Raw genomic sequence first — 27,966 nt, 5'->3', positions numbered from 1 at the left:
ACCTTGAGACTAAATCTTTATTCTACTAGAGAAAATGTGTCCCTGGAAGTTGACTTGCATCTGTGCACTAAAGCAGACTTCAGGCACAAAGAATTCAGTAAACAGATACAAGCAAAGCAAAGGAAGTAAGACACAAGCAATTCCTCATTCACCTACAAGAGAAATCAAATGGACATGAAAAATGAAATTACTCTACATTGTCTCATTGCAATACAACATACAGATATGCAAACAGCATTAAAGAACTGACCAGTGCTTTTCGAATGCAGCAGACAGAGATTTTTCCTCTGTTCTGTTGGTGATGCTAGTGACATCCAGGCACACTGGTTTGTACCTGAAAACCAGGAAGTGTCTGCAGCACTGGGTGCAGATTATGACGAGTACAGCAGGTTTGCACTCAGAAGATGATTTGGTCTGAGTCATATATACAACAAACACATGAAGTCAATCAAAGGCACTTCTCAGTGTGTGGAGTCAACAGTTTTCTTAAGAAATAGTATATTTTGGACTTTAAATTTTCATCACTACAAATCGTATTAACAAACTCAGCAAATTTAGGATTGTGCATCCATAAACTCACTTTCTCTGAAATTAAAACACGTGCATGCTGCTTATCCAGATTTATAAAGTACTGCATTACTTCATTCATGACTGCACAGATTTTAGGCTCATTATTGATGTATGAGTTAAGGCTTTGAACTGGATCTTATGACTGCATAGACAGAAATGAAGTAGTCTTCAGTGGCAGGTTTGCATAATTACTGACTCCATAGAATAATAACTACATAAAGAATCACTCTTGTCGTTCATTGGCAATATAAAATAATTCAATGCCAGGCCAGTGGGTATCACAGTTTAAATAGTACAGTAGTTTAAGGCTTTTCTGTCTTAGATTACAGTTTGTCAGTGATGTAAAAGTGGCAAAAAGCCAGAAAATGACAAACTGCAAGTGTTGTTTTCAGGGTTTGACTACAGCATCTCAACACCTGTTGCCTTCACTGGTTACCTCCAGACACGAGCACGCTTCATGTCTTCATCCTCTGTAACGACTTTTCAGGGGTTTCAGGGTTCAAATCTCTACTATTTAAACCCCTCCCACGCCCCCTCTGACACAATCCCTCTGCTCATCCTGCTGATGCCGGCCAGCTTGACTTTGGCGCGTGCTGTCCATGTGATTGCGGCCGACGAATCCTTGGAGTCCGTCAGGTTAGCATAGCGGGACGAGTCCTCCTCGAGACCCCGCCCACCCCAGGAAGATATTTCTAATGAGTGGTTTAGAGAGTCAGGGAAAGATACAGTCAAGTCTGCTTTCTTGCTGTTGTCATTCTGGGTTTCTTCCGTAACAGTCTCAGTGGGTGAGGCCAGCTGAGGCGGCTCCCAGCCCTCTATCTTCTCCAGTTTTTTGGCAGGTGAGATCTGCCTCATGGTCATGGTGACACTCTCCCAGAAACAGTGGCCCTTCTCTTGTTTGTCCTTCTTCTCCTTCTCTTTTTCATCATCTTTGATTTTCTTGTGAGACCTTTGGAGAAAAATGAAAAGAGTTAACGCCTTACATTTAGAGGTATAAATAGAACAGACTGGGTGTGTTTGTCCAGTGGGGAAAGTTCTAGAGACTTAAACTTTCCTCATACAGGGAGCAACAATATAGGAATCCCCGGTTGTTGTTTGTCTCAGAGGGCTGATTAATGTATGTTTTCCTCTTCATACATGTTCTACTTCCTCAGGGGTAAATGAGGCTCTGTCTTACATATACTGTGAACAGACTCAAGTAGCTGTACGTGACTCCACTATTTCATAGCCAAGCACATGAACATTTTTTTTGCATACTGTACCAATAATAGACACAAGGTATTTCCCTTTATAGTGATCCAAACCAGGAACAATCTGGGTAGATCTGACAATTATGTTTACTTTGCACATTCACTCGTTATCATCTTGAACATTCCTGCACAGCTAGGGCCTGTTTGATGAAGAAGGTTCAACAAACTCTGAGTATAACCCTGAGCTTGGAGTTGATCTACCCCAGAGGAGAAACCCTCAGTTTTCACTTTCTCAATCATTTATTTGAGTTTGCCTAGTAGGTTCTGAGTAGGTTCACTTGGCGTTCAGCTTGGGCAACATAACCGTAAAACCATGATTCACTTCAACAAAAGGTAGCAGGAGGTCTGCAGGCTTTGTTCTTTCAAACTAGAAATCATGGTGAAAAAAAGTATTGAAATATTTTTAGAAGAGATGTAACAGTATTGTTAATTTCATGGCATCATAGCGACAGAGGCATCTCAGTACTGTTGTGGACATGTCTGGGGTTCAAATGATTGGTATTCAGGGCAAAATGTTTTTTTTTAGTGGAGCAGAGCGAAGTAAAGTAGGAACTACAGTTACCAACAGCCTTTGCATACCCTGTAATAACTACAGTACCATGGACTTATTATCAAGTTACAATGGTACTGTGAATTTTTGATACATCCCTGATTTTCAGTGCAAAAAAAATAGCAGCAAAGGAGAGAATGATGGAATACTAGGGCAACATGAAAGAAAAAAAATTAGATGTTGAGATAAAAGTCATAAATGTACAAGATTCAAGAGATAGCCTTGACTCCAAGAGTAGGCTACTGTTTTAATTTTAGTTTATGGTTAGATTCGTTATTTTGAAGAGTGATACTCTATAAAGCCTACGTATTCAGGCTATAGACATGTTGGACATGTTCAACCAGTATCTCAAATGTTTAAAAGACAAATATGTGTGAATAGTTCTTTACAATAAGTTTACAAACACAGGGTATTAAGAATAAACCATCTTAATGAAAAAAGAGTGGAAACTGCCCGTGAAAATAGCCTCACTGTCTTCTTCAGCTTTAGTTTTAATTTTCTGAATTACAATGTTAACCTTGCAGGCTAAGTTTACAACTTTAACTATGTAAATAAATTGTTATTCTAATCGTATAGACTTAAATTTCTTCTTAAACATAGTTTAACGTTACTGCTCAATTCAATGCAGGAGTTAGAATGCATATTCTTTTATAACTTATATTACAGGATGGTAGGATGGTAAGCCTACTGAGCCTAAAGTTTATTTTCATTCACTGTCTTCCAGTGGGAGAAAAGTCGACTTTGACGCAGTAAGACTTGACAGAAAGAACAGGTCAAATGCAGACATAACAGGCTCATCTCATCATATTTGACATTTAAACAAAGTAAAGGTCATTCAGTACTACTTAGTGCATCAGCTTTACCCTGTTTCAAACGCATAGGCGTAATATCCTAAACCTAAAGTATATCCTGTTTGTTCATTTCTTATGACTAATTAAATGAACACTCACTGATGTAAAAGTAACTTCATGCAGAGTAATGAAGCAACTTCATCTGTGCTTCCAACAAAACAAGTCATGTGTGATAAAAAAAAATGTTTTATGTAGTATGTTTGTAAAATGACAGATTTTTATTCAGACTAATAATGAATAAGGAGCTTCATACAGATTAAACTATGTTTCTGGTTCTGTCTGAAGACAAGAAGAAACTCTGGGTTTCCCTCATTCAGGGTTAACAGACTAAAGGTCTGTACTTAACTTGCTTTCTGAAACCGGCCTCTGTACAGCTCCTACCCCTGCAACAACTTTCTTTCAAATACTGTTCTCTTATATTTTAATAAATCAGGTTTTGAGAAACTTAAAGCAGCAACTCCTCATGTCTAAGGTTGGGATCTATTTTCTTATCTAGTTCAAATTAAGCAATGTGGTTTACAGGATGTTATGATGCTTTTTTTAAACAACGTGCATATTTCTTCAATATTAAAGCCTAAACTCTTCAAAAGTTAAAGCTTGTTTCCTGTTAGGATGATCAACTAGACCACAACAAACTGTAAAAACGATTTCAGACATAATACCCACAACATGATTATGATAATCTTCATCACATGCTTGGGATGTGAAAGCACTGAGTATATGGACAAATATGTGTTATTGTGTAAACGTACCCTCTGCGGTCAGTCAGCTTTACCCCGGTCAACAAGAAGTGCTCATCATCTTTAGAGGAGAACATCTTCTTCTCCCTCCTCTCCTTTTTTGACATGATTTTCTTCACCTTGGCCTCCTGACAGAAAAAAAAAGACAAGACAGCTTTTAATTTGATACCTCATCTGGTGCTTGTTATCTCTGATATTGCAAGTGATTTTTACTCCTCCTTGCATGTTCTGGTTTTAAAAAGTCAGCTATACTGGAATTAAGTAAAAGACCCATAAGTTGATATTAATTAATAAACTTTTTTTTGGATATTTTTTTTTTAGCTTCACAAACTTTGAACTCATGAAACACCCAGAGCTTAAGCTTAAGCTATTTTTACATCAAGAATTCCTTTTCAAGGCCCTCTTTTTTTCCAGAGGACAAATGTTTATCTGAGCAGCCACCAGGACAGGAAACGTTTAAAGTATAAGAGAACAGTTAGCAAGACGTAAAAACTGTTGCTGGTGTCAGGTCAAAACCTCTTATCTCAAAAATCACCACTTTTCAGGGAAGGGGAAAAAACACAGTATTTTTCAAACAATTTAACACTTAATAATCTAATCTAATTGCGATTTTTTTCCCCCAATATTGCAATGGTGATTTGATAAGTGATTATTCCTTAACTTTCTTTTATTCCTAAACAAGGGCTGAATAATTCTTTTAAAGTGTCTAATTCTGATGACTTTGACTCTTATTGCAAATTGGATGTGAATTGTTGCATTTAAGGAAACTTATTTTTTAACATTAAATGAATACTTTTTTGTAATGCTATATTATGATAGTTTTGTATATTTTATTCATAAAATGTGTAGCTCTTTCATTCAGTTATAACTTTCTTTGTACAAATAGGCCTATTTTATCAACTTTAATATCATTCATATTGTGCCTCTATGGTGCTGGTGCTCTCTACTGGTGCTTTCCTGTCTTGGGAACAAAGGTCTGGACGCGGTCTTGTCACAAATGACACCTGAAGCAGGAGTTTTGTACTCATCATTTGAGTTAAGTTTTGAATTTATGAAATCTGGTTCAACAGCAAGAGGGAAGGTCAGAATGTGAAAACTACGATCAACTTTGATCCGTCTTATACTAAGCCAGTGCGTCCGTCAGACTAAAGTAGTGTCAGCAGAGAATGTGAGTGGTGATAACGTTAAAAACGGCATGAAAACTAAGACAAGTTCAGACTTAACAGCATCAGTCAGGTACAGAAAGAGAGAAAAGAGGCCAAGGGATCAATAGGGGGCTGTTTGAGCAAAATAAACAGGTATGCTCATGTTTTATTGTCATTGTCTACTCTGCTGCTGTTAATCATTCTGAAGACTGATAAATTTGATGATGTTTAAATATTTTTGGTGTGTAATGAATGTAAAGTTCAGTGTAGGAGTGTGCATTTGTGCTGTCAAAGTTAAGGTTGTTTGTACTGAAAATGTCACGTGTTTATGCAGTGCCATCTATGGTGCTGACATGTGTCACTCATAGAGGGAGAAAGGTTGATTCTACTCTCTCATGGATATCTGGAGTGATTATCGTGATTGCTCCGGTTTGTCCTGACTGTATTGTTGATGAAGTCTGTGACCCAGTGGTCATGGATGCTATTATTCATTGATCGGGCCAAAACGCGTCTTTCCTACTGCATTCCTGTATGTGACGTAGACAGACAGACAGCAGCATAGAGAGAGGAGATGAAGTAGAGACGGTTTCATCTGTAGGCAAACAGTGGGCTACTATGATATCCTGCATTAACTCTGTCTGACAGCAGGTGTAAGGAGTGCACTTACACTTACAAATAAAAATAAAAAATATGTACACAGTTGTTTCTATTGTAGTTCTAAATTCATAAGTGCATCAAAATGAAAATTATGATTAAAATGCAAAGTAAGAATAAAATAACAACCAAGTGGAAAGTTATCAGTGTGATAAAACATATCAATGGATGGCCACATACCTTTGCTCAGTCAGCTATGTTGATAGACAAAGACTTAGGCTAACTGACTGCATCACCTTCATTCTCTCTTGTAACAATACTTCTTGGCAATAAATCTTACCCCATTGGAAAGTGTGTTTATTACCCTTCTAAATGGTGCCACATTTGTAAGAAACATGCATTTGTGGGATGAGCAGCAGAGCTGAGTATGTGGGTTGCACCCATGATAAATTGCTCAATCTTCAAACAGCTTATTCTGCCGTTGACTCTTGTTTTGTGTTGTTTGGTGGATTGGATTATTGAAGTCTGAAGAAACAAGACATATTGGCAATTTAGCTATTCATTCATTTAACAAACAGGAGCCTCAGTAGCATGTGGAAGAACCATACACAGCCAGAACAGCCTGACACCTCCACCTCATGCTGGTCACCAGCCTGGTCACACAGTGCTGTGGGACGTCATCCCATTCTTCAACCAGCGTTTGTCTCAAGTAAGCCAACGTGGTTGTGTTGGTTACTCAGGCACTAACAGCACACCCAAGCTGATCCCACAAGTGTTTAATGGGGTTGAGGTCAGGACTGCTGGCATTTTGGAGGATAGAGTTCAGCCTCAGACTGTGGAGATATGGGATTGACACTGTTGCAGAATATTATCTGAAAATCTCTCTGCAGTGAGATTGCCTCCAATGAAGACAAGCCTTGTTTTTCTAGTGAGGGAGATGCTGCCTCAAACCATCACACTACCTCCACCAAAAGATGTTACTCTGTCGGTGCAGCAGTCAGCATAGCATTCTCCACATCTTCTCTTCAGTTGGACCCTACAATCCAGCTACTGTAGGCAGAATCTGGCAGCTCTACTGCTCACCCCACAAGAGCGTGTTCCTTACAATTGTGGCACCAATTAAAAGGGAAATAAACAAAATTTCCAACAGTACATGATTTTTTGCCAAGAAGCAATGTTACAACTTACAACAAAAAAAAAAAATCTACCAAACACAAATGTCCTTACTTTTTGTGCTAAGTTTATCTGTCAGCGTCTTAATTTTGACTGTGTTCAGAAATGAAAGATGAAATTTGAGTGCACTGACATATTAGGGATAAAATGTAACTCAAAGAGCAGACTGACTACAAAATAGACTTCCTTTGAAACCTAAGAAGAAAACTTTAGAACCAAAGTTTTGAAAATGTGTTGGTACTCTCTAAGATGTCAAAAGACACCTTGTTTATAAATTTATTTGCAACTTGATGCCTCTGAAAAATGATATAACCTTTGTCCTATAGTAGGCCACTGTTTGTTACCAGTCCTGGTTACTGAGAAAGACGCCTCTTTATTTATATAATACATATATTCTATACATGCCTATTGTGTGTAAATATGTTAATCTTTTGTGCTCTCATAATTTCATTAATGTTTAGGCTGTCTTTCTAGATACTGAGTTGTCTTTTAGCCTAGATGCAAAGGGTGAGTTTTGGAGTGGCATTGCCTTGGCAGTAACAGAGGCCAAATTCCAGTAGAAGCCCCTTATTCCCTGTGAAACTCCCTCAAACTCCCCCGTCACATCAGAATTCCTCCCTGCCCTTGCACAGATTGATACCGCCCTCCACAACGATTACGGAACAAACTTTTGGCTCCATTTCACCCTGTGCCTGGGAAGAATTCCCAATGTCAATTGTCAAGGTCATAGCGTTCACTCCTATGACATCCATTATCAAAACATTCTCACAACATTATTTGATGACTGCATCTGACTTTGTGAACCAGGCTAAACTGCTTCTTTTGTTGCTATATTTTACCTATGGAGGATGTGCTGAATGCAAAGCACAGCATGCCATCCCAGGATGAACATTTCATCTCTCCTGTTTCATTCTCTAAAGTCAAGATCAGAGGATGTGAAAGCAGCAAACAAAGTGCTTGACATAAAAGCCATTTTCTCTCAAGCTAAACAGGAAGATGTATAATAAGATCTGTCAGCAAGTCTGAGATTACACTTCAGAATGTCAAAGTTAAGATAAAATGAACGCACAAAAGAGTTTGAAGTTTATGTAACCTGAACCCTCGTGATCTTATGCGATATCTTCTCACATTTTAAACTGAGCCACAGTTGAAGGATTTGTAAACTCTGCCTATCTAAGGTATCTCAGAAGAAGACAGGCAGTGCTGCTGATAAAGGGAAAGTTCTCTCATTGTGAACATGCCTAAGGGCATAGCGCTGCCAGTTTCATGGAGTTTATTATCACCAAAATATTTCCAAAATCACTCTCAGCTATTTCACCACCCGGTCTCTACTCTTCTGTCTCCCTCCTCTCTCTGATTCTTACATCCTCTGAACCATCCAGTGTAAACTGTGGATCAGATTTGCTTCAGTTTAAAACCAGATTGAGTGCCTATATACATGTGTGTACTAAATTCCAGCGGTATCTCTACATGCATGTGTGCACATACAGAGGCCTGCCTATTCACCATTCTCCTCAGCTTTAACCTCAGGGGCCTCTGGATCCAAAGCAGCTCAGAGGCCGGTAATCTCTCCCGCCAAAAAGTAGGTAAACCAAGCAGCTCACAGAGGCCCGCTGTGTGGGGGAGCTTTACCTGCAGCTTCATGCCTGGCAGAACAATAGAGCTCTTATTGGACCAAATTCTTCCATTCATAACCCATTGATGGAAACTGGGAGATTAAAGAGGCATTTGAGTTTGGAAATAGAACTAAATGTGGTTCCCAGACTGTTTGTTTTTCACTAAAAACAGGTCAAGCTTCAGGTACTGGAAGTTTTAATGGGCTGAAATCTGCATCTTGTGTTGTTTTGCTTCTGTGTATTTAGGCTGCAACTTGAGGGTACATTACCCCCTCACTCCATCTAACAGGGATTAGTCTCCCGCTGTGAAATGCATGAATGAAAAACATACTCATTAAGATTTCAGGGGCAGTCAGACTGAAATTTTCACAGAATTTTCAGGACTAAATATGTGAAAGCAGCAAATTAAATACATGTAAGGGACCCAGGGAGAATCTAAGAAGTGGCTACAAGGTGTCTGGGCCAACCATGAAATCAACCAGGCCAAAGAGAAATCCAACACTATGATTGGCTATTACCCAGAGGTAAGTTCTATGTCAACCATGACCAGCGGTAGCTTCAACAGGCTAATTTCAGGGTCAGCTAAGAGGTTTCCACTAGTTTCAACCCACCATCCACTATTTTGGCTGTGTTGCAGCTAAGAATGGGTACAAGTATTTGAGCACTCATACTCATTGTGGCTATCATTGCTTGAGCAACATTTCACTACTCATACATTGCACGCATTTCTGTAGGCTACAGTAGTTAAACTGTTTCCGTTTCTGATCTTGATGCCAAAGAGACTTTTTTTCTTCCTTGAGCCTATTTTCAATAAGGCAGAAGTGGTGCTGATAACTTTTCTGACTGACAGCTTAGGGTCTGTGTCCATAGCCAGCTTCTTTAGCGCTGGCAGCAATTGTTTTGAATTCTAAACCAGTGTAGTCCAGCGTTTTGAGCATTTAGCACCCTGGGTGGAAAAAGTGCCCTAATCATCAGCTGTTGCAGTTGCTGCATTTAAAGCACAGTCGAAAACCATTCAACTTTTGGAGCAGCGCTGTGCTCGTGAATGTTACTTCTCCCTCACTTGCCAATCAAAATAAAGAAGAGGCCGGACTTCTGACGTTAGCGGAAGAGAAATCCATCTGACATGTCTTCCTTTGCTTTTTTTGACAGTAGTTTCCAGGTCTGCTGTCAGGACAAGATCCTGTACATTGTCTGTATGTGTTCTGTGTGAGAGGTCATTAAAATACAGAAATAAGAAGCACAACAAGCTATTTTAAAACAATGTTACAGATTCTACTGAGGAAAGCAGACTTCATTTTTTTGTAAAAAATAAATAAAACTGGTGAGAAGCGCTCTGGAATTAAGCTCAGCTACAGACACGCAGCTTTACTCAGGCTAAATGTTCAGTACATATAAATAAATATAGCACTTACTTATACAACATATTTATAGTAACTGGAATTCTGAGCAAGCTGCCTTACTGTTTGTGACTCTAAATTATTTGAGTGTTGTTAAAGAAACAATAAATATCAAGCATGCTTCAGCAAGTGTAGTTTTGAGAATTATGTTTCAGTTTGTACAGCACTAAAAAATGAAACTTCCTACATCAGGAAATGGAGTGAGCCTTTTCCATTGACAGGTAACCTCCATGTCCAGACTTCTGCACTTATTGTGTCCTAATATGAGCATAAAACGACCGACAGTGGAGGAATTGTAGCCTTCCACAGTGTCAGAGCAGTCTGTGGCTATTTTCAGCCTTGTTTTTCTTCCACGGTGATTGTTCCCATCCAAAAGGCCCGGCTCCTCGAAAGAATGCTGCGTTTCCTTCCCTTCTCAGTCCCAGCCACTCTTATCCTCACAAACAGGACAGGTTGTGAAATACGTCCTGTGAACTGAGTCACCTACAGGGGCTTTAAATGTGGGAGGAAGGCAGCCAGAGTTCAGAGACAATATACCACGAGTGATGGAGGTTTACATTGTGGCTAGAGAAGCTCAGACACAACCAGACCCCTGAGTAAAGACTTGTTGTCACAACAGATCAGGAGATGTTAAATATCTGTCATGCACAGGGACACACAGCATATTATCTCACTCATACACACGTTGGTGTACCGAGTATAGCTGCAGATAAAGCCACTACAAACACAAAAGCCACAAGAATGTTTGTCCAAGGGCCTCACTATGAATTTTAGCCTACTTTTTCACTTTGTTACACAAACATTTTATGTAAGAAAATATTTGACCTTAACTCCTTGGATCTCTCTTTGGGATATCATCTGTGCTGAGCTGGAATCAATCAAAGGTCAGCCAATAGTTGTTTACCTAAGTCTTTGGTTAGGTTGCAGATCTCATTTAATTATTAACAACAAAGTCCATAAGAAACTTTCTTAATTGTTATTCAAGCTACAGAAAGCAACATTTTTTCACTATAATCTGGGTTAGAATTATACATTTTGATCATGGTATTTCCCTGTCATTATTAAAGAAAAATTTCTCTTTCAATGAACATGTCCCTGAGCTGCATCTGTGAGCATCTATCCCTTAATATTGACTTTTTAAAAACCTCATCTGGTCTAAATTCAAACAACCAATCTTTCTGCTGACTGCCACTTAAGTTCTTAGTATCTATTATATTCCAAATTTGAATACAATAATTTGAATTTTAAATTATTTTGTTCCTAATTTAAACTGTATCTTCTGTCTCTTGACTTGAGTAATTTGATTAGTAGCATACGCATTAGCTGTTGATTATGTAACTAGAACTACCATCTGGCAGTTGCAGGCCTCCACTAGATATACAGTTTCTAGACAGTGAGAGTACAGGGGGTCAAGAAGAAAGGCTGGAGTGGGATGACCTTTCCAATCACTTCATCATTTGGTCAAAGTGGTCATATGACTAAAGTTTGAAGAGAATTCCCTAACATGTTGTGCTGTTCACAAACAAGGGATGGACATGAGATCCACTGACCTATGACCTCTAAAATCTAACCCATCATTAAGCCCAGAGGAGAAGAAGCAGCTTCAGCATCTCTCATACCCCGGCATCACTGGTGGAGCTACTCAGTGTTTAAGAGGAGGATAACACAACAGTTTTTATTACTTACTAGTCAAGAGTTGTCATCTTAACAACACTCTTAATATGAAGCGGCAACAGCTGCTAGCATTTGGGCCAAGCTGAAGGCTAATGCCAGGCAGAGCGCTGATTAAGCAGGCATTGAAAATGCATAAAGTTACTCAGAGACAGCTAAAAGACAAATCTGTTCATAACAAAAATCAGTCTGGCAGACTCCTGATCCACAGCTTCTTCTTAGACATATCCCTGCCTGCTCTGTTTGATGTGATTTCATTAACAGTCTGATCAATAACACTAGGAAGAGAAGTTTAACCACAGACAGCAGTAAAAATAACCCAGCTGTCCCTAAAACCTCTCCATTTATTGAGGATGAAAGCCTGTTATCATTGATGTGTTTTATCTATAGAGTAACTGGCAGCAGGCTTTTAGTTCTCTGATTTTTAATTGAGGGATACATTCGAATTATTTGAAAACTACCTGTTTTAATAGCGAAAGAATTCTGATTTGACATTTGTCTGCTGAATTCTTGTTTAGTTGGCTGACTTGTCAAGATACTTACATTTACTTCATGGGAAAAGGGAAAAAACAAATTCTTAAAACCAAAGTATGTAAGTTGTTTGTGTATGTTGTACTTTTTTACACAAATGTACTAGTTTAAGTAAAAAAAAAAAAATAAATTACAGTTGTAAAGACAGAATTGTCCTTGTTTTTTTATGCAGACATCAGTGATGTCAGTTAGTACAAGTTATAAACATCTTTATTTCCTACATATTAACCTCTCCTACCCAAAAATGTGCATAAATACATAAAATAAATGTATTTTTAAAATCAACAATTGAAAATAAAATATTGGTTCTTATCGGTTATCGGCAGTCGTGACTAGGAAATTATTGGTTATTTTTATCAGTTAAAAAAAAAATACTTCTTTTGTATTTACATGCAATAGACCAACAACTCAAAAAGAAATTTCTCTCTGCCTCAGCTACTGCCAGCACAGAGGCATAAATGATAAGTCACAACAGCATCATGAGCAAAAACAATGGCTCCCAAATGGTGTGCAGAGGCACACTGGTGTGCCTCGAGGCAGGTCTAGGTGTCCTGTGGGAATTTATACAACCATTTGTTGTTACTAACACTATATCAAATAAAGATACTTTAACATCTGTTATGGAAGCTACATTACATAGATATAAATATGATGTGCCTCAGTTTGGCAACAAATTTCTACATAATGATTTACATTTTGATGAGCTGAATGTTTTTACTGTAGAGGTAGGTTTCCTGTTTTTGTGATTTTTTGTGTTTCTTATTTTTTTATATGAAATGTGATTTTAGAAATTGTTAGTACAACCAGCATTTTCAATCAACTGTATTGATTGGCTGATATGCTGACCTTGTTCAAAAATATGTTCTGCACAATTTAGCTAAGTAACTCATTATCCTATTACCAAAGAGCAAAGTTGTTGTAACGAAGCCAAAGAAAGACCATATTATAAGATTATCATAAAATGTCTGTTAGAACCTCCATAACACAATGAAACTTTAAACTATAATAAAAGGAAAGACTGTCAGAGTTGGACTGAGATTAGATGGATGTTTACTGATGGATGTGAATCTTTAACTAACTTCAATTATTTGCTTGATTCTATAGGACAGTGACGGACTGGGCATCTGGAATTTGGGAAAATGCCAGAAGGGCCACCCAACTATGTGCCATCAGGGCCAATCAAAATGGCTCATCATTTCACTCATTTTTAAAAATTATAAATGCTGATTATACTCTTTTTCTCATTAATGCTTTTCTTTAAAAATGGTTAATGACAAAGCAATACACATTCAGTTTTAATCACTGAATATTAATTTCGGAAACAAACATCTGTTCAGCCAGAAACACTCTCATGTTTCTCCCCTTTTTATTGCAAAATGGATATATGGTTTTACTTGGAGGAGAAGGCTCTGCTCAAGAGAGGCTCCCTGGGTTAGTCAAGCAGCATACTTTTCCAGGGAATTCATAGCTAAACCCCCCATATAAATAGATACAATTATGGCAATGCGTAATGAATACATTAAGATTAGTTCAAAAGCAATTAATCCATAGTAGCATGAATCTGAATATAAGGGTGCACTAAGCTTTATGCTATAAAGGAGGAGGCTGGGGTGGTGGAGGTTAAACTTTGCCAGCAGCAGCAGTGTTGCGCATCAGCATTAATGCTAGCAGGGATTAGTAGGAAGTATGTCATATGTTTATTTACATCACTGTGTTGAGCGAAAGAGCTGTGATTGGCTGTAGGAGCTGGGATCAGCTGATCACGGCTGGGTGTATGACTTCTGTCCTGCAGGAACTAACATTAGGCTTCATAAAATAAAAGATGATTAGCTATATATTTTTTTATACAAAAAGATTAAAATTGAAATACACATTGATTTTCTTTTAAAAGAATGAAAACAGACAAAGGCTTAGTAACTGTTTCAGTTTTCACTTTAATAAAGGTTTTTAAAAAGTAGAGACATAGACGAACAAAGACAGCTGTTCTGACTGGATGCTGTCATTACAAGGGCGTGATCACAAAATGAGTTGCGGCATGTTACTTTTCAAAGTAAAAGCCCAGATTCTGAACAGTAAAATAAGAGGCGTTAATGATAAATCTAACTATTTGCATAATGTAGGCTATTTATTTTTGCAAAATCTATGTTTTATATATTTTTTTTTCTTTTGGTGCTTTTTTGTTTGTTTGTTTGTTTTTTTGTCAAAGGTAACCCCAAATCTTTTTTTCTTTTAGAATCATTTTTATTTGGAAATATACAAGCACAGAGTGACAGTATGCTTACAATATATATTCCAGTTTTTCTTTTTTAAATTGAACTAAGGAGCCCTCCCCCCATATTTAACATATGAGGTGGGATGTGAGGAAAAACAGGCCAGCCAGCCTAAGCCATAGTCTAATTTAAGAATACACTAACACAAGATAATACAAGTGAGGGCAAAAATAATACACTAAATATTTTGGAAATTGTAGTGAAATTTAAAAAAAAAAGGAAAAATATGGATAAAGATGAGATGCCAAGATAGACTGGAATTAGTGGAGGGCAGATAACCCTAAAAGGAGAAGCCAACTAAATACTGTCAGGCAAGACACCCAGTCCACCTACATATGTTAGAATTGGTCCCATATTGAATGAAATTTATTCTTAGTCCCTCTCAATGACTGTTTTATCTTTTCTATCTGAATGAAATTCATCAAGTCACTTAGCCACATGGATAGTTTTGGTGGGTTTGTTGATTTCCAGTGTAATAATATTCTTCTGCATGCAAGCAATGTTGTAAAGGCAATAATGCCTCTGTGTCTTTTCCTCAGAGCAGAATGTTTTCTGTGATAACAAATAAAGCTGCAGCTGCGTTAGGTTGGAGGTTAGTTCCAAGTGCCCCTGATAGCTTTATAAAGATGCTGTCAGGTGCAGGGCATGACCAGAACATGTGGGTTAAATTGGCAGGGGTGTTGTTACATCTGTCACATCTAGCATGGTAACCCCAAATCTCACTCAAAATAGTGAGATTTGGGGTTAACTGTGCATTCAATGACAGTATGGGAAACAAAGTATGCCATAAGAACCAGCTACAGCTTTCCAGAGATGAAGCTGAAGATGAAGGAAGGGATGACAGCTGAATCCTGACGTGTTCACAAACACTACAGTCCTCTGACCGTCCTGCTTTACCTCAGCTGCACCATCAAACACTTGTATGGTTTTCAGTCAGGAGCTTTGAGATAGCTGAAGGATAACAGCAGTTCAAGAGACACTGGACTGATTTGTTTAGGGTTACACAACCTCAAGAGACACGTAATAAATGTAATGATGTGATCATAGAGTCAATATGTGAGCAGATAAGAGCGCAAAGGTAGACTCATAATTGCACAAACGATGCATTTGTGTGTGTGTGTGTGGGGGGGGGGGGGTTGTAGGTGTGTGTGTGTGTGTGTGTGGGGGGGGGGGTGTTATGGCCACATAGCTGTGAAGTGGTGTTGTTTACCTTGGATACTGCAGTCAAAGCTTCCTCCTCCTCTTCCTCTCCTTCTGCATCTTTGTCCTGAGACACACACACAAACACAAACAGCAGCAGTGAGTTAACACAAATAGCAACCCCCAAACAAAACACACACTTTCCACACTTTACAGCAGGGATGTGAGAGTGAGGAGTGTGTGCAGGTCTTCCTGGAAAAGAGAGGGAAGCCTGATTGAGGCAGAAAAGTAAACAAACTGTTTAAAGGGCAGGATGGATGGATGGATGGATGACTCAGTTAAATCATAAGAGTATAAAAGTATACATATTTTGGTTCCATTGTGCTTCAGTGTTCAGGCTATTTCCTGTTCAGCATGCATCCTTTGCACAATATTTATACAATAGTTAAATTCATTGTTCACATTATTTAATGTGAAATTTAGTGCTGTTGTTTTAAAGAGCTGTAAGTCTAATAATAACAGCAACCACCATAATCAGTGAATAGAAAGAGATTTATGGCCGAGCACTTGAATAAAAACTGGTTTTCGTTTGACTTAAATCTAGGGTGAGGATTTTTTTGGTGTGTGTCAATTGGGTGGACAAAAAAGCATTTTGCTCGACTCCTGTACAAGTGAATGTTTTCTGATGGAAACTTCATCCTGAAACTTTCAGACTGTTTGCAACATATATCGAAGCTGCCCTCTTTTGTTCTTCACAGTCACCTTAGTTTTGTTTTACCTGAGTGTAATGACAAGAAAGTTGAATCCTCCTAAACACATGCTTTGAGAGTTGAAAGCAGAAACATTAAAGTCTTAAGTCAAGTCTTGACCTGATAAAATAACAGAACAAAGATAAAGTACAGCCTTTGAAAGTTACACATGAATAAAAGCAGACAGTTCTCATGTATTTTATATCAAATACACTAGAAACCATTATAGATATTGGATGCTTTTATTAGTTAAGAATAAAACAAACTTGTATGTGCAATCTTTACAATTAAGTGTCTTAAACTGTTATCCAGTTTAGCTCATTTGGAAGAGAAGGCGCCCACATACTGAGGCTACAGTCCTCAAAGCTGGACTGAATCCCAATCCTGGTCCAATTTGGTGCATGTCTTCTCCTACTCTCTCCCCATTTCCATGTTTCCTGTCAGTCTTTAGCCATCCTATTCTTTAAACACAAAAAGCCCACAAAATAACTTTGAAAAAATCTCTTTAATTCAGATGACATTTGGACAATACGTCTTGACACGGTTACAAATCAAGCATATAATGTTAGTCCAGGCAGGAGAATTGCCATATAATTCAAACCAGCTGATCTCATGAAAACCCTCATCAGCTGACGTCCAGCTGATTCGCTCTGAGCATACTATTGGCTAATTGCACTCATGCTACCATACTTAAACTGCTCTAGCCTGGCTATGCTTTGCTGCTCCCTCTGCAAGCCACTTTTGCAACCCTGCTCCTCCTTTATTATGCTTTTGACTTTATCAGTGCCTTCAGTGCATTCTGTTGTCATTGGTGTCTGCTCTGCTCTGGGGTTTTTGCTTCACCACTTGCCTCAGGAAAGGCAGGAACATGCGCTGTTCCTGCTTGATGCTTTCCACAAAGGCTCATGATAGGGCAGAGGGATCCGAGAACAGTCATTCCACCAGTTACTGTGCAAATTATGACCGCTATTAAAGAAAATTATCTATAACCTCTATTCATGTGTGTTTCTTGGCAAAGTGGCCCTGACTAAAATAAATTTTAATTTAGACATCAGCACCACTAGGATTGAATTTCAAAGAATGCTCAAGAACCATGTAGGAGCATGTAGGACATCTTTATGTTTGAGGTTCTCACAGGCAGGGTGACTGAGTGGGCAAGGAGACAATCAGCACACTGACACAACCCATACAACACCGAACCTCAGATTAACCACAATTAGCCAGACAATTGGTTTTAAAAAACAGCTGAATGTTAGGAGCAATGTACCGTTGAGTTATATACCATTAAAGGGAATTCAAGGGGATGACAACACCATCTGAAGAAGCTAAAGTAACACAAACCTTGAATGTTTTAAGCTGTGGGGGAAACATTATAAATTCCTGGCCTGGAGAAAGTTACTGATGGAGTGATTTGCAGTCTTACATTGTTCCAGCCTTCAGAATAGGCTAGCTAGTTGCCTTCTGCTAACAGTGCAAACATTAGCAGACTTAGTGCAATCAGCATAAACATCACAGGAAACTTACTTTGCCAGTACTTGTGTTTGCTTATTTTCTCAGCAACTATAATTCAGCACACACTCAATAAACTTAATTCAGTTCATTCATGAATTCATACCATTACTTGCTACTTTACACAAACCATGGGCCTTAAAATGTATCTGTGTGTTCACAATGGGTGGATGTAGCCAAAGACTGCAACTCAAGAAAAGAGGAAAAACAGAGTAGTAAGTATGTCTTGTTTCCCGAAAGATGAAGTACAAGCTCTTGAAACACAGACACATTAACTTCAATTCTAACTTGGTACATCATGACCATAAAATCTAGATTTTTACAGAAAGCTTACAATACTAAAGATTTGGATACTAGGAGCAAACAATGCCTAATATTTCATATATTTTGGAAAGAAATTTTATTGAGCTTAGCAAAATTACAGTGACTCACATTTATATGTTTTTGCCCTCCAAAAATCAGTATAGAGTGATAACAACCACTGTCATAGACATCCACTTTGCCTGCAAAGATTTACAACTTGATTTAGACTTTCCTCAAAGAGGAGGGCTAAAAAAATCATCAGACGTTCAGCTAAGCCTGAGATTACAGAAGTGGAGCCAGATTTACTGTAAAGTGATCAAAGCTGTAAGAACTTCTAACAACTCTATGAGAGAGGAGGAGGAGGAGGAGAAATGTTGGTCGGACATGTCTGAGCAAAGTCTGCTGGGTCTTTACCACCTGAGCTGATCAAAGACAGACTCACACACACGACTGCTGACTACTGTTGCAGCGCAAAAGCATTAGGAACAGAGGGCGAGAGGGGAGAGAGAGAGAGAGAGAGAGAGAGAGAGTGATACAAGGAAAAGAGAGAGTCCTGCTTTCACACCTCAGGGGGCATTTTCTTCCCCTCTCTGACTGAATCTGTGTGTGTACATTTTAGCTCAGTGTTGTCTTGAAAAATGCCAGATTACTAGGCAATAAAGACGCAGGTTGAATTTCAATAACAGAGTGCCAACAGTGGTTTGAAAAGCAAACACATCAACAACACAACAGAGCCCAGAGGACTCGGAACATGTTTTTCTGCAGTGCTGCTACACTTCACCAGAAAAGCAGCTGATTTATCATTCTTCTTAGCTATAGTTCTAGTATACACATGAGTGTTATCAACCCACTTTTCCACTAGGAACCTAAAGTACAGCTTATAAAAAAGTGTGGTGGTGGTGACAGTTTGCCACTGTTTCCAGATTTGTGCTAGGCTAAGCTAACCACCTCCTAGCCACTGTTTTACATGAGAAGTGTTGCCAACCAAATATTTCATGTTACTCAACAAGTACAGTGTAAAATAGCGCATTATTGCTTTTTTGTGGATATGATGATTTTGAAACAAAAGATCCCATATTTAACCCTATCCTCACTGAATATATGAACCAATCAGCTTTACCTTCCCTCTCTTCACCTCTAATGATTTGGATGTGACCTTTTCTTCTCAGACCTAAACTGCACTTTCATGATCCCAACTTCACAAAGATTTCCTCAGCAGCAGGATTACTGTATTGTTATTGATGTATTCAGGTGTGTTAGCGCTTTAAGCCATAGACAAACAGACACACGCACCTCCTGCAAGCTCACAGCTGCCTCTTACAGCCTGTTGAACTTCAATAGCGAGAACAGTGGGAGGGAAAGCTGTGGCACAGGGCCTGCACTGTAGTCGCCCCTAAGCAATGTAGAGGGGAGGACAGATATTAACTTTGAATCCTTCATTTCATGCTTTTACCCTTTGTGCATATATGTATTTTATCCCTTTAGACTAGTCCGTCTCTGCCTGTCTGAGTCCTGGTCTCTGTCTGAGTCTGTCTTTATTGGTAACAAAGACTTACAGGTTGAATTCATCAGGCTGGTACAACATGTAAATCATCTGTTCTGCCATGAAATATTAATAGAGATAACAGGAAAGAGGAAACAAAGAGGCCCACTGTGTTTTCAAGGGTTTAAACATCACATCTTTATAAACTAACACTACTTGCTTGTAAAAAAAAAAAAAAAGTAACAAAGTTTAATAGAAAAATCAGACTAGTGGGCCCCATTTCTTCAATCATGATTAATGTTGGTGTCCATAAACAAGGCCCCTGACCTGAACTGCTCCAGTCCACTTGTTTGTTCTAAAAAGTTTTCTGGGAATGAATTTGTGTGGACCTATTTCCGCAGGTAAACCACAAAAACTTTGCTGTATAAACAGAAATAAAAGAAAAACACCAAAAAACTTATTTCTGTGCAAAGCATCAACACTCAGTAAACACTCAGAGCTGGAGCAACAGTCTGATGCAGGACAACATTTAAGATTTACAAAGAAAGCCCTCATAGTCATTCAGTGATTTGACTGGATAAAATTCACAAGTAGGGGTGCACGATAACTATCGGGCCGATAGTTATCGGGCCGTTAACAGGAAATTATTACGTCATACTTATCAGTCCGATATCATGACGATGAGTCCCGATAACATATATATTTTTGTCAGCACAGAAGTGCTGGCGTTTGTTTTCTTTCTCAGGAGACTACACATTCCAAAACAGCAGTTGGCGCCACAGTACATGACCCGCTGTTAAAGTACCAGAGAAGAAGAGGAAGTAGCAGCCCCTGTGCTAAAATGCTAACAACACAGTGGCATTATTCAGTATTTACGGGGAGGATAACACGACCGTGTGTGTAGAATTTGCCCTGCAAAGGTCGCAAAGAGTAGAAAGAAGTCCTCGACGGATCTTATAAGTCACTTATAGTCATCATCCTAACGACATTAAAACAAAGCAGCAGCAGCCACTAGCCTCAGCCGCAGGCATCAGGACCGAGTCAGCGAAGCTCTGATCCTAAGCAGGCATTGAAAACTGCAGAAAGCTTGCCAGAGCCAAAAGGCGCAACCTTATAATAACAAAATCAGTCTGACAGTCCATCGCTGCTTTCATAGACGTATACCTGCCTGCTCTGTTTGATGTGGTTTCATTCAGTTAGACCACAGTGGACTTTACATTCTTAACCTATCTCTGATATGACTTATGTCAGTGCATATTTTTAATCTTTCTGTAAAACATCAGCTCGCTTTAATTCTGGCTTAAGCAAAAAAAAAAAGAAAAAAACCCAGACCCTCAAATATCTCCATTTGTTAAAAATGACAGCCTGTTATCATTTGGTTTTATGGGGGAAAACCGTCTGTCAGTTGTTTGTGTATGTTGTACTTGGTACACAAATGTTTAACTAAAAAAAGTTAACTGTAATAACAGTTATAAAGTCAGAGTAGTTCTTTGTTTTTTGAAAAACATGAGTGATATTAGTTAAAATTAGTTATATATATCTTTGCTCACTACATAGTAACCCCTCCTTACCCCCAGATGTGCATAAACACATCAAATAAACTTATTTTGTTAAATCAACAATTGAAAAAAATGTATCGGTTATTATCGGTTACCGGCCATCAGGAGTAGGTAATTATCGGTTATCGGTATCAGTTCAAAAAAATAGTTATCGTGCATTATTATTCACAAGTGATTTGTTCTTAATTTTTCGTGGTTCTCAACCGGTGGGTTTGGGTTCCAAAAGTGAGCCTTTTTCATGTGTGCGTGGAAAAATTGTGGCATCAAGTCTACAGTGTGTGGAAGCCCTAGGTGGGCATTCATTTATCCATTTTATTTACATCTGTTTGCCTTTGAAAAAAAGTTTAATTTTTCTGTTCTCTTGAGAATGGCTAATCTATCCCATGATGAAAAAAGGATTTCCCACTCTTGTCAATTTATTTCTTGAAAAATCTAGAAATGACATTTTATTAATATTCTGTTCCATCTAGGGGGTCAAAATGTTGAAAAGGGAGCACACTACTAACTACAAAAACTCTTCAAGTGCACAACCATAAAAGAGTACAAGAAAATGGACAACATGGTAAATGGACTGAAGTTTGTACAGAGCTTTTCTTGTTGTCTTGACTGCTTACCCATTTACACCACCTCACTCCACATTTACAGACTGGTATAGAGGGTTGCTAAAAGGCCATCAGTATTAACTAATCACATTCATATGCATTCATAAGTTTTCACATACCGCTGGTGGTCAAGTGCCTTGCCCAAGGAAACGTCCACATGAGTTTTGTGTTACTAATTTTTGGGACCTGCGTGTCATAATGGATGTCACAAACTTGCTGGCTACAAAACAAAATTACCTATGGGTTCAAATAATGTAACCGTAACCTGAGTCTGACTTCAGGAGCTGGGGATCAAACCCTTTAAGTTCCAGTTAAGAGACAAACCAACTCTACCTACTGAGTTACAGCCGCCCCACAGTGCTGAACACTGTGGCCTACACAACACGGAAAATGGAGCTACGCAGAAGTTTAAGACTGTTTCATAAGTCTGTTTAAGGCTTTTTTCCTGCACTGGTGATCAACTGATTATAGGCATTCACTCTCTCAAGCACTAAGCTAATCAGTCCTGCTACAACCTTATTTGACCAATCATCATGCACCTGTCATATTTCAAATCAATTGTCCTCTCTTCCACTGTCAGCCTGTTATTTTAGTGTGGACACTGCAACCTGCCTCCACCCCAGCCATCTCCTTCAGTTTGTCAACATCTTGTCAAGATTCTCACAGCTCTCCTGCTCATCTCATCTTGGAAATCTCAGTCTCCTCCGCCAAGCCACCTCATTGGTGTCCCGGTCCAGCTTCTCAGAAGTCTACTCCTCATCTGATCCTGCCTCCTTCATCAACACCAACACCAGTCTCTAGACACCACAATGGAGTATCCTATTCCTGCTGTGGACTTCACTCACACACTTAGAGTACATGAAATCATCACAATGGAGTCTAATCAGGATGCAAAAACACTGCACATTGCCTGTTCATCAAAACTTGCCAAATAAATTGACAATATCATATTAAGTGTTTCCTGACTGAAATGTTTTTAGAAGACACTGTAATATAAAATCAAAGCTAGCTAAATGCCACCAGTGTTTTCCCATCAATATTTTGTATATTTCTGTCAAACTCCAGAGAAATCTAAAGTGTAGATCAGTCAGAAAAACCAGTGTTGGGAAAGCGTAGTAAGAGTAGTATTTCATAGTATTTCATAGTATTTCCTTTACAAACTTTAATGCATTATTTCATTCATGGCTTTTTAAATAGAAAAGACACACAGCTGACACTGACTTTTTTAATAAAAGGTAAACAATATCGGTTATTCCTTAAACAAAGGGGACAAAAACTGGCTCCTCAACTGTAAAGATCTACTGCTTTTATTTGAGTTTTGCAAAAGGTAATTATACAGTATGTATATGTACTGCACAACTAATCTAATCGTGAGTGCACTTGCGATGTCAAGCTCTGCAATTAAATAATCACATAAAATATATATATATATGTGTGTGTGTACTAAGTGGTACTTAAAGATTTTAAAAATGCCTGGAGGAAGGCCTTTAATTATGCCACTTCATTTGCACTTTGGAGAAGGAAAAAAATATAGAATATCTTTGGAAAATATTTTTGGGAGGTAATTGATAACAAAGCAAGCAGACTCACAATACTATTTATGTGTTATATTGTCATGGCAATGGCATATTGCAATATTGTCAGGTAAAATCACAATTGCATATTATTATGAAGCACCAGCATATATCAGTTATGTATTACTTGTCAGAGAAAGAAAACACTTTGGTTCTATGGCCTTACATTGGATCTTTCATTGATTAGTAAGCTAAATAAACTGCTGAATAATGGGTAATTGACAATAATCTGTATTCTTCACCCTAATCTCACTAAGATTATTTTGATGCTTTCAAGATCTCCTAAAAGAACAAGAATGCAATTTGACCATAAGGACAGATGCTCCAGATAATCTACCTTCCCCTACCTATGATAATCTACCCTTTGTGCTCTCTTCTATGTTAGGCAGATCAGAGTGTAGATATTATGATTAGAACAGGAGGGAAGGAAAAGGCCGCAAGTTCAGACTGTGTTATTATAATGTCTGATCCTTGTTTCGTCCTGCATCACTGCTGGCCTGCCTCTGCCTCTCTCTTCTGTGTTTACAACATTTTATGATCAGACCTCTGACCCCCTGGATGTACTTTATTGCCATGGCGACGAGAGGAGACCTCCCTGATGACTTTCCCAGGATTTCTGAGGAGACTTTTCTGCTCTGATCTCAGATCAGCTTCTAAGGCCAGAGGGGTTTTGCTAACTATTACATTCAGAGTAAAAAGCTGAACTCCTCACAGCTCTTGAGGACCACATGCAATGATTCCCAGGGTGGACCTAAAGAAAGAATAATACAACCCTGCTAAGGGTCACAGATCAAGACGTTATAACAACAACAACAGATGAAAAATGTTGGGAAATTGTGTTGGCTTGTTTGTCAGATTGGCTTCAAGAGGACTTTTATACATGCAAAGAAAGCTGGATGGGAAATGCACCAGCAGAACTGAACGATTTTGGAGAAAAACTGACATTCCAAAATATTTTCTTTCTGTGTCTCTGGGATATAAATCTTACAATAATAATTTATTCATTTTGAGCCTTAGATCTATTATATTTTAGGCTTCACTGTGTATAAAAATGTGATGTGCAAACCTGTTTGTCAGTATTATGATGATTATGATTTAATTTGTGATAATAATCATTTCAAAATGTTTCTCTTCAATCTAAAATAAACCAAGATTTTTTTCTTTACCACAATATTTACAACTGAGGGTAGCTGACAGCTAACTTTAGATTCCTCTGGGTGCCTGAAAATAATGTGAAAATAAGTAAAATAGTAAAATGTAGTGAAAAAGCAATGCTTGTTTGCATAAAAAATTCTCTTAGGTTTCAAATAAGACCTTTGCGATGCTTTGTTGTGAAAGCTCATAATAATATAATTACAATATAATGTGCAGCCCTAAATGTGACATACTTAAGTACAAGTTTACAATGTTTTATTATGGGATGTTTTTTATTTATATTTTAGCTTATCTATTTGGGGTAAAGAGTAACCAAAACACTTCTACCTGTCTTTTCTTGTTTACAGCTCATCAGGATCTTTAAAGCAGAATATTTTAACATTTGCCTCAGGCACTGAAATATGTTGATTAACTCTCTATAGAACATGAATCTCTTAAACAGCTTAAATATGTTTTCCTATCATGCATTCAGCAATGCAGATTAGTTGCCAAAGCATGATAATAATTTGACTTTAGTTTGAATTATAAGAAAAACAAATTATTGTTTATTTTTTTGTTTGTTCGGTGGTGGACCAAGTCGACAACCTGATGACTTGAGTCCGAGAAAAGATCGTCCTGGTCTGTCATTCCTCCAACATTAGTAAGGGTTGTTCATTCACTATCACTACTGTTAAAGTAGGGCTGCCAGCATGAATGCATTTATCGTGATGCAATTAGGGTCCATAGCTACCCCATTCATCTTTTTATTTGCATGCTTTATTGTGCCTTTCATCACACTTGGGTTAATGTTTCATTTCAGTTTTAAAAAGTGCAGACAGTTCAGTGGATGCGTCAAAAGTCATCTACACCCTGTGTTATTTAACATTTCATTTTTTACTGTTCCCTTATTTCCTATTCATCCATGAAAGAATGGTGAATGACATGCGGTGAAAGAGCCACAGGCCAGGCTTTAACCCAGGCCTATGTAAATGGGGCGCAACCGAACCACTGGGCCATCTACAGCCCACTATTTAAAATTTGAATTGTTTGACAACCCTGATTGAAAGTACTAGAGTATTTGCTGTTAAGAATACTCAAGCATTCAAAATAGGAACATTACTGGAACAACCCAGTGAGAAAACACATTTTTAAAAGACATTTCCTTACTCAAGACGTTCCCCCTTTTTTCACTTGTCTTCAGCATTGTAAGCAACCAACAAAAACACAGATCTCTGTCTGTAGTATTACATGTTAGAAAATTATTATACTGAAGTAAAGCACAGATACTCAAAAGTGTACTTAGGAATAGGGATAATATTGGATTTTTGTCAATATGTAATATGCTATTTACCAATTAATTTTAGCCCATACTGATATCAATACCAATATTCAAATGTAATTCAGACCTAAAACTTCAGTCTTTTAAACAAATAATTAAAAGTTTGCGGGTAAAAACATCAACAAATTTGCCTAAAACTCCACTAACTTTTTTGTTCGTACGTAGGGCTGGCTATCATTTAGTTTTTTGGTCGATACCTTTTAAACGGTGCCAGTGCCTAAACGGTGCCTGACTCGATACTTTTGAGAGGAAGAAGTGTTTCAAAAGTTGGTGGGAGACTGAAAACTGTCTGAATGTAGAAGATTCAAAATAAATATCTGATAAGATACTAGTTGAAAAAGTTATAAGAAAAGGAAACCGATGTAACTTAACACATAAATCACACAATTTCATTACAATTTTCTTCCCTTTCATTTGGGGTGGCAGGGTACAGAAATGAAGCACCAGTATCTGTGTTGTAATACGGTCCAGTAGGTATCCAGTGTGTTGGTACTGGTACCATGTCGGTACCAGATTTCGATACAACTGTAAATCAAAGCACAGTGAAGAAACTGAAATGGCTAGATGTCAGGTTTGGTTTTTGCTCTTCATATGTTGAAAACAGTCTTGAAGAGAGGATTTTACAACAACGAGCTAAAGAAATAAACATGTCAGCTTGTTATTTCTAAAGAGACAGGACTGCTGGATGTCTTGAACCTTTCCTTGTGTAAATGTGTGTGTGCTGTGTTTCTTATCTTGGATCTTCACACTCTGTACCCCCCAAACACCTTGACGGAGTCCAGCTGCTTGTAAAATGATGTGTTCTGTGTGTGCGTTTTCAGCCAAGTGTTTATCTTTTCCAGTAACACCGGAGGTGATAAACAAATCCATAGATTATTATGGTTTTAGGTACACTTCAAACTTCAGGACAGGCACAATATTTCTGTTTACACACATTGTCGATGAAGCTCTCTCATTGCAGTGTTATGGTTTTTTCTTCATTTGCAGCACAGCCAAATACATCAAATATCCAATGAAAACACTCGCTTTTCTTTTCTCTGTTTTGAAACTTGTATATCTTCACAGCTGTACAGTATCAGTTGCAATATTTTTTGGGGTAGCCTAGATATGGGACTATCTCTTTGACCTCAGCCTCTTCCTCGGCTGACACGGCATTTTTATTTTGAGCTCTTTTCCTCCTCCTCTTCCTCCCTCTGCATCACAACCCCCGTTTAGTCGTACTATAAACTTATAGGAAGTTTATCGGCTCTCAAAAGAGCCGTTTACAATTACTAAGGCAACGTAAAATGATGGGTAAAATTCTTGGAGGCGGCATCGTTTTGAAGTAATTAAAGCTTAAACTAATAGCCTCGAGCCGTTTTGATGTCGTTCACTTGTTCTCATGAAAGCAGGTGAAAGGGACGGCTGAAAAACGTGGAAAAAACGTTTTAGACTCTTCCTATATTAGCAAGTGCAGTTAAATGGTTATATTTTCATTTAAGTTAACATTATAGTTCTGTAAACACGCTGTGCATCATTGTGTCTTGTTGCTAACAGTGAGTTGTCGCTTCTCCACCTTACCTTGTAGGAGTGATGATAGTGCCAGGACATGTCGTCTTCCTCTGACGCATATTCCACCAGCACTTTACTCTTACTTTTCTTGAACATAGCTCCACTTGTCGCCGATTCAAGCCGTCTTGCTCCTGATAGAGAAAGTTGCCTCCTTCGCTCAAAAAAAGAAACGAGAGTGAAGCCGTGAAAATTGCTGGTTCCCGTTAAGCTTTACTGCGACGCACCACCGGGCTGTCTCTGTCTCTGAAACAGCTTATTCATTCACACAGGTACCAGGAGCTACAGGGTCGAGCTGGCTTTTTTTTTAATGACGCTCACTTCTTCGTCAAAGTGTTCGGTACGTTTCTTTACGCAGTCGACCACCTGGACCTCAGACCGTAGCTCCGCCCAAACACCCCCCTCCTCTGCTCCGGCTTCTTTAAGTTGCCATGGCAGAAAGAGGAAGGGGTCATACGTCTCATCTCCGGCCAATAAAAGCTCTGAGCCACGAATTTATGCAAAATAATGGAGAGTTATAATCAGAGGGAACGGAGGATGGAGAAACACGGAAACGGACAGTTGGGAGCTGTTCATACAATAAAGCAGGATATTCTCAAATTCAATGAGTCCCAAATGTTTACCACAGGGGACATAATAGTACCCTAAATCCGTGTATTTAATAC

General features: G+C 38.4%; 1 protein-coding gene across 1 annotated transcript; it reads right to left on the bottom strand.

The window, feature by feature from the left end:
- Positions 1-3: 3 nt before the first annotated feature.
- Positions 4-27,709, bottom strand: si:ch211-225h24.2. Its single transcript, XM_041804460.1, has 4 exons — positions 27,314-27,709; positions 15,572-15,628; positions 3,974-4,089; positions 4-1,519 (listed from the first exon to the last, which is right to left on the bottom strand). Exons 1-4 carry the CDS (start codon positions 27,398-27,400, stop codon positions 1,081-1,083), a joined length of 699 nt encoding a protein of 232 aa, XP_041660394.1. The 5' UTR covers positions 27,401-27,709; the 3' UTR covers positions 4-1,080.
- Positions 27,710-27,966: the final 257 nt, after the last annotated feature.

The sequence above is a fragment of the Cheilinus undulatus genome, linkage group 14 (genome assembly GCF_018320785.1).
Source record: "Cheilinus undulatus linkage group 14, ASM1832078v1, whole genome shotgun sequence".
NCBI classification, from domain to species: Eukaryota; Metazoa; Chordata; class Actinopteri; order Labriformes; family Labridae; genus Cheilinus; species Cheilinus undulatus.
The sequence above is the reverse complement of the archived record's forward strand: the minus strand, read 5'-3'. Positions and strand labels throughout refer to the sequence as shown.